Source organism: Mobula birostris, chromosome 14, assembly GCF_030028105.1.
Source record: "Mobula birostris isolate sMobBir1 chromosome 14, sMobBir1.hap1, whole genome shotgun sequence".
Taxonomy (NCBI): domain Eukaryota; kingdom Metazoa; phylum Chordata; class Chondrichthyes; order Myliobatiformes; family Myliobatidae; genus Mobula; species Mobula birostris.
This window is the reverse complement of record NC_092383.1, coordinates 36,623,553-36,637,498: the sequence shown is the minus strand read 5'-3', so window position 1 is coordinate 36,637,498 and position 13,946 is coordinate 36,623,553. Positions and strand designations below refer to the sequence as shown.

Below are 13,946 nucleotides of genomic sequence, written 5' to 3'. Positions count from 1 at the left end.
AGGCACCACCGTCTGAAAGTGATGGAGAAGGACACAGGGGATATAAGAAGAAATCTTACATGGAGTAGTTAAGCAGCTTTAATGGGCTGCATTGTTGTGGAAACGATCGAGCTTCTACAGGAATTAGAAAGAATCATTCTTCCTCTTTTTCTGTGGCCCTGTGTCAATAGGGCTCCCCTCCCCTCCCACCACTGATGGGCAATACATTCCAGTGCTTCGCCAGTCTGTAAGAAAGCTTCTTCTTAATCCTTCGTGTCTTTTTCCATTACTTTTAAGTCTGTAAACACAAGAAATTCTGTAAATGCTGGAAATCTTGAGCAACAGACACAAAATGCTGGAGGAACTCCTGATTTGCTGAATTCCTCCAGCATTTTATGTGTGTTACTTTGTGTCTGTGTTACCTGGTCCTTGAACTCACTGTAATAGGAATGCCTTCTTTCTATTGACCTTATCTAAGCACATTATGATCTTGTATACCTCTAACTAATCTCAACTTCCAAGAAGAACAGCAACAACATCATAGTCTAACCTTGTGGTTAAAATTATCATTCCTGGATACTTTCCAGCAAATCTTTTGAGGTTCTGCAGATCATTCCTACACATCCATCCTATTAGATGTAATACCCCGTTAATAACCCAGTTGTTGTCTCACTAGTTTTTTAAATTAATAAATGCCCAACATAACCTTCATGATTTTGTAAAGCAAAAATAATACACTACAGATCCTGAAAATTTGAAATATAAACAGAAAATGCTGAAAATACTTAGCAGGGCAAGCAGCATCTATGGAGAGAGAAGCAGAGTTAACATTTCAGGCTATTAAAGGATGATTGAACTGATACATCAATTCTATTTCTTCGCCAACTGTTAGCTCCCAAATATTTCCAGTACTTTCCTTGCTTTATAATTTTCTTCTGTATACAGGATCCAATATGCTCCATGGTGAAACTCTGATAATCTGTCCGACCACTCAGAAGTCGTGTGGTTTGGGATTTGGCTGTTCATATAATGTGTGCTGTGTTCCCTGTGCAGTCACTGGGACCCCAGGTCTTGCATTCCTTGAAACTTGCCTGTCTCTGTTTCCTATGTTCTCTTTAAAGTTAGCAGCCTCACTGAATTACTACTGCTTAACATTTTTAAATATCATTAAAAGCGTGTTGGAATACTAATGAAGTAACATCCAATAATCCAGAAAGTCTGCGAGTCCATCACCACCAAATTCTGGATAAATGGGGATCTACTTTATGAGCCATGTTCCCAGTGTGCCCTGTTACTTTCAAAGATTTCTGGCCTTCTAATGTCACGTTTCTCTATGTTAAGTTTCAGCTGCCTGTTTTCTATAAATCCTGCCAGCCCATCAATGCTCACTTGCACTAGATCATGGTCTCTTTGGGTGGCTTTGCTGTTACTTGCATGGCAGGTAATGGGGAGCCTGAGGCAGGTGCTGGGGGGGTGGGGGGAGGAGGTGGGGATTGATGCTTCTGCTGCTGCTTGTGTGTGGGAAGGGAAGGGGTGGCTTTGGGGTTCTAACATTCATTCTTTGGGTATATTTTCTGTTTCATGGATGTTTGTGAAGAGTAAGAATTTCAGGTTGTATACTGTATGCATCTGCTGGTATTAGATGAAACCACTGAAGCACCTTAACACTATTCTTCTCAGTGTTGGTTATATTTTCAAGTTTGGGGTCACCTACAAGTTTTGCACTTCTGCCCTCACTAATGTACTGTACATCATAAAAAGTAGTAGTCCCAGCATGGACCCCTAGGGAAACCCTGCCTGCAATCTCCAGAGTTTTAAGGTTAATAATGTTACAACTAACCCGTTTATTTTGATAACACACCTTTTGTGTGAGACTTTGTTTAATGCCTTATAAAATTCTATGTGCATAATATCTACACTATTTGATTCATTAGTCTACTTCATCCCCCATCAAAAAATTTAGTATTTCACTCAATTTACTCCACAAAAATGACTTTAATTTTGAAACATTGTAAGATAAAGAAAACCTAGATCCTGTGATAGAGAATGTACCCATTATTCTGTACTCATGGTATTCCTACAGAGTTGTTGCTGTTTGGCTACTGTGTATCTTGATGAAAGTTGCTGTATGCAGTTGCGCTGATGCGGGGAACAGCGGTGCAGATAAATGTGGCTGGATATCCTTGCTTTCATTCTTGGATCATGAGTGTGATCAGACATGTAATCACGTTTGTGTGCCTGCAGTTTTTCTGAGCATTGTAGTATTGATAGCTAAGCAACATGTTTTTGTTCAGGTTACAGTGGATGAAAAGAATTCTCTGGATCACCTGACGCGCGACAGAGTAAAGATAAACCACACCCGAAGACCGCCCACCAGACAGCACCGGAGAGAGGTAAGCTGGCTGGATAGCTGTAAAATTGTGACTCTCTACAGTTTAAGCATATGTTACTAAATATTAATATCAAGAACCGCATTGCAACCATATTTTTACAAAATTAAGAGTTGTTGAAAGAATGTTATGTATCAAGATTGTGAGGAAGATTCACAAGCCACTGCGGCAAGAACTATATATGAAACAGCATCCAATGTGAGATGGTGAGGCTTGTTTACACACCCTGTTCTCAGCTTCATTTCCTGCCACAGGACCCATAAACATGGAACATGCATTAAAAAAGAAACATTGCTTTAATTGGTCAAAAACTATGCACTTCAAGCCCAAGTGTTAATTTGTGGTTCTGCTCCAGAGATAGTCAGATATTTCCTCTTCCATAAGAGTGGGGTGCAAAATGCACTTTATAGTTTTAAATTAGCTTTGTTGACCTGTTTGATTTCCTATAACTGACCCATCATCTGTAGTTCTCAAACTTCTCTACATCCTGGTATGTCATCAGTTCAATTTATAGCATGCCACAGGTCCAAGTAATGGGCTTTAGGAAAACTTAATGTAGTGTGCGTGAAATGGCCAAGTACCTTTCCAATAAGTGACCTCTGAGGATCCAGTGTGCGGAGAGTTATTATTTCGGGGACTAGGAGTTTTGATTCAAACCCCTTCTCGGCAATACACGGGACCTGAAACGAATGAACAATCTTCATTTCATCAGTTCTCTCTGAAGATGAAGGTATGTTAAAGCAAATTTTTAGAATAGATTTTTAGATTATGAGAACACTCAGTCCTCTTTTATTGTCATTTAGAAATGCATACATGCATTAAGAATGATACAATGTTTCTCCAGAGTGATATCACAGAAAACAGGACAAACCAAAGACTAACACTGACAGAACCACATAATTATAACATATAGTTACAGCAGTGCAAAGCAATACCATAATTTGATGAAGAGCAAACCATGGGCGCGGTAAATAAAGTCTCAAAAGTCCCGGAGTCGATCGACTTCTGAGTCCCCAATAGCAGGCGGCAAAAGGGAGAAACTCCCTGCCATAAACCTCCAGGCACCGTCAACTTGCCGATGCCTTGGAAGCAGCCGACCACAGCCAACACTGAGTCCATCCGTCCGAAAACTTCGAGCTTCCAACCAGCCTCCCGAGTGCCCTCCTCTGCCGAGCGCCTTTGACCTCGCCCTGGCCGGTGAAACACACAAAGCCGAGGATTTTGGGGCCTTCTGCTCCGGAGATTCCGGTTATCACACAGTAGCAGTGGCAGCAAAGCGGGCATTTCAGAAGTTTTCCAGATGTTCCTCCGTGCTCTCACGTCTGTCTCCATCAAATCAGAATTGTGCATGGTCCCCTACTTGACAGATAACACCGAAGTGGCCGTCGCGCCACTATCTTCCCTTCCTTTTACATCCCCAGAATTACCCCAGATTCTGGAAGTCTGAAATTGAAAGAAAATGAATATCTTTGAAAACCATCAGGACAGGCAGCAAACAAGAGAAAATCTGCAGATGCTGGAAATCCAAGCAACACACGCAAAATGATGGAGGAATCCATATGCCAGGGAGCACATATGGAAATGAGTATAGTCAGTGTTTCAGGCCGAGACCCTTCAGCAGGACTGGAGAAAAACATGATGAGGAGTAGATTTAAAAGGTGGTGGTGGGGGGGGGGTGGCGGTAGAGAAACACAAGGTGATAAGTGAAACCGGGAGGGCAATGGCAGCAATTGTAGTGAGAGCAGACTAAATGCTTCAAAAAGAATTTATTGCAGATTAATTTTAAGAAACTCTATTTAGCAACCAGCAATAACATAAGAAACATTAACAGGAGTAGCCCATTCAGTGAGATCATGGCTGACCTTTTACCTTGGCATCACTTTCCTACACCCTTATCCCTTGATGTTTAAAAAAAGTTATCTGTTTCTAGAATACATTGAACCCTCCTGCCAAGAGAATTCAAAGTTCAAAGAACATCTATTATCCAAGTACATATATGTCACCATATAAAAACCCTTTCACAGTAAATACAAGAAGCACAGTAGGATCAATGAAAGACCCCACCCACCAGGATGGATGGACACCAATGTACAAAAGACAACAAACTGTTCAAATACAAAAATTATGACAATAACTAATAAGTGAGCAATAAATATTGAGAACATAAGATGAAGAGTCCTTGAAAGTGAGGCCATAGGTTGTATAAGATGGTGCTGGTAATCACAGCGACATGTTGTGAGCAACTTACAAATGTTCTAAATATATCTCTTGTGAACTACTTTTACATTGCAATCTGCAGCCTGTAATTTCCCTTTAAGTAACATACTTTTGAAATGTCTTAAATGGACTAGTGATTTCATGGTCTTCTTGACTCTCGGGCATGGTTTAAGCAAACAAACACAGCTGAAAGAGAGGGAGGAGGGGAGGAAACCAAGCCAGTCTACAATGAAGAGGCATGAAACATGAAACTTGCTGTAGCCAGCATCTTGTTAATAAATGTACATTCGCTGGAGAACAAGATTGAGGGCCCAAAGGCAACATTGCTTTATTGGAGGGAAATGAGGAATTACTGTGCTCTCCGCTTTACAGAGATATGGCTCACTCCGGACATGCCGGATACTTTAGTAATACCCAAGGGCTTCTCAGTACACACCATGGACCAAACTGCTGATTCTTTGTGGTTCTTGGATACACTGGTCTTGTTGCACTCTTGTTCCCTGACCTGGAACATCTAATGATGAAGCGCTGACCGTTCTACTTACCAAGAGAGTTCTCCTCCGTGATCCTGACTGCAGTTTACATTTCGCCAAAGGCTGATGTTAAGCAGGCACTCAACGTACTGAGTGCCGCCATCAACAAACAAGAAACAGCCTACCCTGACGCCTTTCAAATCATTGTGGGAACTTCAGTCAGGTTTGTTAGAAGAAATTGCTGCCCAATTATTATCAACATATTACCTGCAGCACCAGGGGTCCCAGCACACTTGACCACTGCTATACTACGATCAGGAATGCCTCCCATGTCTATACTGCTCTTCAAGAAATGTGATCACTTGGCTGTCCTCCTCCTACCTGCAAACGGGCAGAGGCTAAAGAGCAAGGCTCCAGAGATCAGGACAACAAAAGGTGGTCATGGAACGCAGACAAGCGATTACGGGATTTCTTCGAGTTGGTGGACTGTGCTGTGTTCAAGGACTCACCAAAGGATCTGAATGAATACACCACGGTTGTCATGGACTTTATAAAAACAGTCATAGACGAGTGTGTCCCCACAATATCATTCAGTGTCTTCCTCAACCAGAAGTCCTGGATGATCCGTGAGATCTGCAATCTGCTGAGCGCCCAATCAATAGCATTCCGGTCTGTCGACAAGCAAGATACAAGAGGTCCAGGTGCGATCTCCAGAAAGCCATCTCACATATGGAGTGGCAATTCTGGAACAAACAAAGGATTTCAGCCTGAAACGTCGACTGCATAGTCTTTTCCATTGACGCTGCCTGGCCTGCTGAGTTCCTCCAGCATTTTATGTATGCTGCCTTGAAGGATGCTCGACAGCTGTGGCAGGGGGCGGAATGCTATTACTTCCTACCAATTGAAACTAAACGGCAAGGCTTAGCTTGTAGATGAACTCAATGCCTTTTAATGCGTGCTTTATCCGCCGCAAACTCCCACAGCCCCCGATGACCCTGTGATTTCAGTCTCTGAGGCCAACATGAGAGGGTAAACCGACGGAAAGCACCTGGCCAGATGGGGTACCTGGCTGAATACTAAGAACCTGTGTTGATCAACTGCTGTCTTTAACCTCTCGCTTCGGCATTCTAAGGTATCCACTTGCTTTGAGCAGGCTTTTTAGTCTCTCCCTCTCCCAGTGTAGAGTGCCCTCCTGCTTCAAAACATCAACCATTGTCTGGGCACCTAAAAAGACCAAGGTAACATGTCTGATCGACTGATGTCCTGTCGCACTCACCTCAATAATAAGCAAATGCTTTGAGAGGCTGGTCAAGAACTACATCTGCAGCATGCTGCCACCCACACTGAACCCCCCTACAATTTGCCTACCGACACAACCGATCGACAGATAACACAATCGCCACAGCTCTACACACCGTCCTTACACATCTGGAGAAGGATGCTTATGTGAAAATGCTGTTCTTGGACTACAGTTCAGCATTCAACACCATAATTCCCTCCAGGCTTGACAAGAAGCTCAAATTCCTCAGTCTTCACCCTGCCTTGTGCAGCTGGATCCTGGACTTCTAGTCAGATCGCCAGCAGGTGCTAAGAGTGCCTCTCTGACCCTCAAAACAGAAGCCCCCCCCCCCCCAGGCTGTGTCCTTAAGCCCCCTCTTTTACTCTCTGTACACCCTTGACTGTGTCGTCACCCACAGCTCCAATCTGCTAATTGAATTTGCAGATGATACTACATTGATTAGCCTTATCTCAAATAATAACAAGGCAGCCTACAGAGAAGAAGTCACCACCCTGACACAGTGGTGTCAAGAAAACAACCTCTCCCTCGGTGTCGCAAAAACAAAGAAGCTGGTTGCAGACTACAGGAGGAATGGAGATAGGCTCACACCTACTGACATCAATGGATCTGGGGCTGAGAGAGTGAACAGCTTCATGTTCCTCAGAATACACATTACCGAGGACCTCACTTGGTCTGTACGTACTGGCTGTGTGGTGAAAAAGGCGCAACAGCACCTTTTTCACCTCAGACAGTTGAAGAAATTCAGCATGACTCTCCAAATCATAAGGACTTTTTACAGGGGCATAATTGAGAGCATCCTGACTGGCTGCATCACTGCCTGGTATGAGAGCTGTACTTCCCTCAATTGCAGGACTCTGCAGAGAGTGGTGCGGACAGCCCAGCGCATCTGTGAATGTGAACTTCCCACTATTCAGGACATTTACAGCGACAGGTGCGTAAAAAGGGTCCAAAAGATCATTGGGGACCCAAGTCACCCCAACCACAAACTGTTCTAGCTGCTACCATCTGGGAAACAGTACCGCAACATAAAAGACAGGACCAACAGGCTCCGGGACAGCTTCTTCCACCAGGCCATCAGACTGATTACTTCATGCTGATACAATTGTATTTCTATGCTATATTGACTGTCCTGTTGTACATACTATTTATTACAAATTACTATAATTTGCACATTGCACACTCAGACAGAGAGGTAATGTGAAGATTTTCCTCATGTGTGTGAAGGATGTAAGAAATAAAGTCAATTCAATTATACTGACCTGAGAAGAATGTGGTAACCTGCCTCAGTGGCTGTTGTCCAGTAGAACATACATCCAGTGCAATGAAATGCTTTGAGAGGTTGGTGACAAAACGTATCAGCTCTTGCCTGAGAAGGAACTTAGATCCACTCCAGTTTGTCAACCGTCACAACAGGTCAACAGCAGATGCCAATTCATTGGTTCTTCACTCAGCCTTGGAATATCTGGACAGTGAAGATACATATATGAGGATACTCTTCATTGACTACAGCTTGGCACTCAGTACTTATCATCCCCTCAAAGCTAATCAATAAGCTTCAATACCTCGTCGTGCAACTGGATCCTCGATTTCCTCACTTGCAGACCCTAGTCAGTTCGGATTGCTAACAACATCTCCTCCACAATCTCCGTCAGCACAGGTGCACCACAAGGCTGTGGGATTAATACTCTGCCCTACTTGCATTATACTTGCGCTGTGAGGTTAAGCACGGTTCCAATACCATATTTAAATTTGCTGACGACACCACTGTTAGCTGAATTAAAGGTAGTGACGAATCAGCATATAGGAGAGAGATTGAGAATTTGGCTGAGTGGTGCCACAACAACAATCTCCCACTCAGCATCAGCAAGACCGAGCAGCTGATTATTGGCTTCGGAAGGAGGAAACTGGAGGTCCATGGGCCAGTCCTCATCAGGGGATAAATGGTGGAGAGGGTCAGCAACCTTAAATTCCTCAGTGTTATCATTTCAGAGGAGTTGTCCTGAGCCCAGCACATTCTAACCAGTGCCATTATGAAGAAAACACAGAGCACCTCTACTTCCTTAGAAGTTTGAGAAGCTTCAGCATGTGATCTCAAACTTTGACAAACTTCTATAGATGTGTGGTGGAGAGCATGTTGACTGGTTGCATCACAGCCGGTATGGAAACACCAATGCCCTGAACAGAAAAGCTTACAAAAAGTAGTGGATAAAGCCCTCCCCACCTTTGAGCTCAACTGCATGGAGTGCTGTTGTAGGAAGGCAGAATCCATTGCTAATCACCCCCACCACCCAGGTCATGCTCTCTTCTCAATGCTGTCATCGGGAAGTAAGTTTAGGGGCCTCAGGACCCACCCCACCAGGTTCAGGAATTCCCTCAACTATTAGACTCTTGAACCAGGGGATAACTTCACTCAACTTCTACAGCTCCACTACCCCTTGGGTGAAGCAGTTTCTTCTTATTTCTGGCCTGAATTGCTGATCCCTCATTTTGAGGCCTGAACTGGGTCTACAATACTCCAGCACGAAGAGTCAATTGCATGTCGAACCCATTGAACATTGACTGTAATTAATGATTTAGTTATCATTGAACATGTATCTTGAGTACAGCTGGCATACATATAATTTTTGGCTGCAAATCAGTATTTGCACCATTATTAATGAAGACTGTGTGTGTTAGTTATCAGTTAGTAATACTTGCTCAATTGCTGTTTTACATTGAGCCTTAGCTCTGGTATGGAAACTAATCTCCCATCCTACTGTCTGAACCTTGGTCACACCACTTAACAATGTGGGTATTCCTCACTCAAACTCAGCATACAGAGTACAGAGAATGAGAACGAGCCCTTGGTCCACAGCGTCTGTGCCAAACACAATGCCGAATTAAATTATCTCTTCTGCCTGTACGTGATACATCTTTCTCCATACCCTGCATATCCATGTGTTTGTCTAACAATGTCACTATTGTATCGGCTTTCACTACTACCCTAACAGCTTGTTTCAGGTAGCTACCACTTTCTGTGTAAAAAAAAAAACACTTGTCCTGCACATCTCCTTTAAACTTAACCTCTCTCACCTTAGAGGTTGACATTTCTATCCTGGTATTTTTTTATATATGGATTGATGGTTTAGAGATTGCTGTTGTTAAATACTTATGTCAGGCAGCTTGTATCAATCCATACCTGATTCACCAGCTGCTTAGCTGCCTCCACAGATGCTGCAAGATCTCTCGACTACCCATTCCCATTCTGAAATGTCTGTCTGTGGCCTCCTCTACTACATCGCTAAGGCCAAACTCAGGAGCAACACCTCGTATTCTGTCTGATTAGCCTCACACCTGATGTCATGGACATGAATTTCTCTAAGTTCTGATTATTTAAACCTGGCCTCACCCCACTCTCTTGTACCAGTCCTCATTCTGGTTACCGTCTCACCCATTTCCTTCTCCTCACCTGCCCATCTCCTTCTGATTCCCTTCTTCCGTCCTACTGTCCTCTTCTATTAGATTTCTTGTTCTTCAGCCCCATACCTCTTCTACCCTCTCAGCTTCTAATCTTATCCACCTTCCCACCCAGACATCTTCACCTGGTTGCAGCTATCATCTGCCAGCATACGTTCCTCCCCCGCTACACCACCTTATTCTGGCTTCTGCCCTCTTCCTTTCCAGTCTTGATGAAGGGTCTCAGCCCGAAACATTGACTGTTTATTCCCTTTCACTGATGCTGCCTGACACTTTGTGTGCTCAAGATTTGCAGCTGATTTGTGTTTGTGGCCAAGTTTATCATTTCTTTTCACTTTTGATTAAAGTTTATAGTCATGTTAAAAAGTATCAATAGACTCTCATAGTTTCTTTTTAAATGTTAGGTTGCCTCGGCTGTGTCTGATGGAATGCAGCGATTGGAACTTGGTGTTTACAGTCTTACCACTGAAGATACAAGTGAAGAGCAATCAAAGGCAAAAGTTCGTGACAACACCAGCAAGAATATGCCTGTCCTCATGCCGAAGATCAAGCCCAGTAAAGTAAAAGTGGATGATGGGTCAGAACTTGCGGTTAGTCACAGTGAGGAGCCAGTGGCAAATGAAGGGGATGAGCCTGCAGCCAAGGAAGAGCCAACTCCCGAGGAGGGGAAGGAGCCTGCAGCCAAGGAGGGAGAGGAACCAGCAGCCAAGGAGGGAGAGGAACCAGCAGCCAAGGAGGGGGAGGAGTCAGCGGCCAAGGAGGGGGAGGAGTCAGCGGCCAAGGAGGGGGAGGAGTCAGCGGCCAAGGAGATCAAAGGAAATGCTTTATCACACACTGTAGAAACTGTTTCGCATAGGCTAGAAGATGAGCCTAATCTCGAAGTAAATGCATCCAAGAATGGTGAAGTGAAGAAGCTGTCTTGTGAAACAAACAGTATTAGTTCACTTGCTAAATCAAATCTATCCAGAGCCAAATGTTCTTCCTTGGGAGATATCTTAGCAGATTCCAAGCCAAAAGGAATGAAGAAAGTATTTAAAGCTCCTTATGCAGGCCTAAGGAAAGAGAATGTGGAACAAATGGAAGGAGAAATAGCACTGGAGCTAAAGGTAACAGAGGAACTTCTGCAACAAGTTTGTAGTCCAGGTGATGACACAGAAGGTGTGCGCTGTCCTCAGAGTGATATTACACATGACCGTCAGTCAAGCCGGAGTGCTGCACGGTTACTAAGCGAAGCCGTGGCAAAGTGGTCGGAGGCTGACAAAGTCTTGCAGGAACTTAAAGATTTAAAGGAATTGTGCAAAGGATCTGACACACTCACCTTGGAGGAGAAAGAAAGACGTAAAAACCTGTTGACTATCCATAGAAGGAGTGTGCCATAGGTTGACTGTGTAATGTACAAGAATGTCAGCACAAACTTGGTGGGTAGACAAGATGCAATGCACCAATCCTAAACCAGGTTTTGTATGTGTTAAGTTTGTTTGTAGAAATTGGGCAGGAAGTGGGAGGTTATGGGCGAATGATTTTTTGGTAAAAGAATCGTTTGTATGGTATGGAGCTGAGATTCTGTGATCGTGCACTGATGATCCCAGTATGGTTATGCTAATCCTAGCTTGATGGCTGTGGAGATTCAAACATTTTGCACATGCTCAGTTTTTGCCTTTTAGCTAACAAGAGCTTCCACAGATTTTTCTGCCCTTACTTTGCTTTGACCTTATTGTTTCAACTCTCTGGCTTTCCTGCTGCATTGCTCCTTTCTGATTTTGAGCAAATGCAGGGGACATAGAATTCCTACTGCATGCAGCATGTCTTTTCTTAAATTGTCCAATGGTATGATGAAGGTTGTTGCAATGGTTTTCCTGACAGCATTGTTGTCAGTATAATGGGAAGAACGTTGCTTGAACGTGAATGTAGGAGATTTGCTTGTGAAGGACACAGGCTACCACATCTACTCCTGACCAGGGTTGGGCAATTCAGTTCAAGGTTCTGTAATCATTGAAACATGAATGTATGATTGCTGATTTGTATTTTCCAGTCAGTATTTGAATTACCGCCAGTATTACTGTCTTTAGATTAACTGCATTGTTCAAACAATATTTGTATTTCTGTGAATTCCAATTATTTTTACTGCCAGTATTAATATTTATGCAAAAAACCCAACATGACTGTCTTAGTCTATACCCAGTGAAATGTTTTTTTATATTATCCTATCAATTAACACTGGCTTATTGCTTTATTTATACTTTAACCATGTTTATACTTTTCTGTAATAAGGAAGTCATGCCATGAAATGATGTGGACACACTTCAAAATAAAATGGCATTCTGACACCTACAGCATTACCTTTATTGAATGATTTTGGATGTGTAGAATTTTAATCACTTTCTGGCTAGGAATTAATCTCCTAAGGAGGCGGAGAAGTCACCACCCACAGTTGTCTGAACCTCTTTTACCTTTAATTTGATAATCTGGGGTACTGGATATAAACCTGAGCGAAGCAAGGTACTGGTTAACATTTTACTTTGAAAATCAGCCCCTTTTCCAGTTCACTCCAGTGGCACTGTTTTGTACTACCAATGACATAGTAGGTAAAAAGAGGGATGAGGGTTGTGGACCTAGGAGTTATTATAAAAAGAAGAGCCTTTGTAATCTGTGAGTACTACCAGTCCCATGCGTTAGTACAGAAATAGAAAGGTAAAGACAGTTACGAGGTGGCTTCAGATACTGGGGAACTGAAACAGTTTTTGGGAGAAGAGGAACTTGTACAAGTCAGATGGATTGCACTTGCGGAGAAAAGGGAATAATATCCTAGCAGGAGAGTTTGCTGGTGCTGTCTGAGAGCACTTGAGAGGGAGAGGACTTAGTTTGGCAGGCGTGTGGGAACCAGAGAGTAGCATCAGAAGGAAGAAAAACTAAGCTGGAAGTAGGAGATAGGGATTGTATTTAAGAAGGCAATTGGTCTGGCAACGTCAGGAGTAGTAATAACTGGGTATTTTAGGAAGGGACAGTCTTTGCAAGCACAGGAGTGCACCAGCAAGTAATGTCAGAGTAAGGAAATGGTGTGATAAAGTTACAGGCCACACCGTAAGAAGACAGATCACATTAGAATCGATCACAGAAGGACTTTTTGGTAGATGAAATTGGATGTAATTTAACAACCAAGTCTGGTTTACTAAACATGTAGAAGAATGCATAGAATGTGTTAAAGAAAGCTGTGATCTAGAGGCCCACAGAGCCACCTGGGAATATGATGAGGCTGCTATAGTAGAACTTTGGCTTAAAAAGGAGTAGAACTGAGTATTAGATATTGCTTGATACAAAGTGTTCAGGAAGGAGGAGCTGCCCAAATTAATGCTGAACAGAGAAGATGGTGCAGAGGTTAAAGGCAAAATCTATCTAGATACAGCTGAGAAACAGTAGACGGAACTTTGTGATGCTGGGTCTGTTCTGTAGATCACCAATGAATGACAGAAATAGAGGAGGAGATGTGCAGGGAAATTACAGGAAAGTGCGAAGGTCATGGCAACTTACTTGTGAATCTTTTCTGTGCTCTTTCCAGTTTCACCTCATCTTTCCTATAACAGGATGACCAAAACTGTACACAGTATTCCAAGTGTGGCCTCAACAGTGACTTATTCAGTTCCTTCCTTACTCTCCTGACTGATAAAGGCCAGTGTGGTTAACATCTTTTTCACCAACCTGTCTGCTTGTGTTACCACTTTCAACAAACAATGCACTTGTACTCCTAAGTCTCTTTGTTCCATTAAATTCCCTAGTATGCCTCCTTTCATAGTATACATCCTATGCTGGTTTGACTTGTTGGCCAGAAATAACTACAATCTACAAATCAGTGAATAGGAAATGAGGCAGGGGCAGTGGAAATGGACAAAGCAAAAATTTTTGTTCTTGTCCTGTGGTTGCAGGAATGGAAACAACCATTTTGTAAGACTGCCCTTGCAGCTGCCATTTTGTTAACTGATAAACTGGTTCTTGCTCAGGGATAATTTAATCAGAGCAATTAAACGTGGACATGAGTTTCTGCTGATGATCTGCTGAACCTGATACCAGGAGTCCTGAAAAAGTGTTGTGGCCCAAACCATTGCCTGTTTTTTCATTTCCGTAGATGCTGCCTGA

The 13,946-nt window shown here is 43.1% G+C and overlaps 1 protein-coding gene across 2 annotated transcripts in view; it reads left to right on the top strand.

The window, feature by feature from the left end:
- The window catches only part of LOC140209835 (uncharacterized), a 47,869-nt gene extending 35,723 nt beyond the window's left edge, over nucleotides 1-12,146 (top strand). For both annotated transcript variants that reach the window (XM_072278382.1, XM_072278383.1), the window contains exons 5-6: nucleotides 2,274-2,372; nucleotides 10,220-12,146. In XM_072278382.1, coding sequence (XP_072134483.1) covers nucleotides 2,274-2,372; nucleotides 10,220-11,194 — 1,074 coding nt within the window. In that variant the 3' untranslated portion in view covers nucleotides 11,195-12,146. The remainder of the gene's footprint in view (nucleotides 1-2,273; nucleotides 2,373-10,219) is intronic.
- Nucleotides 12,147-13,946: the final 1,800 nt, after the last annotated feature.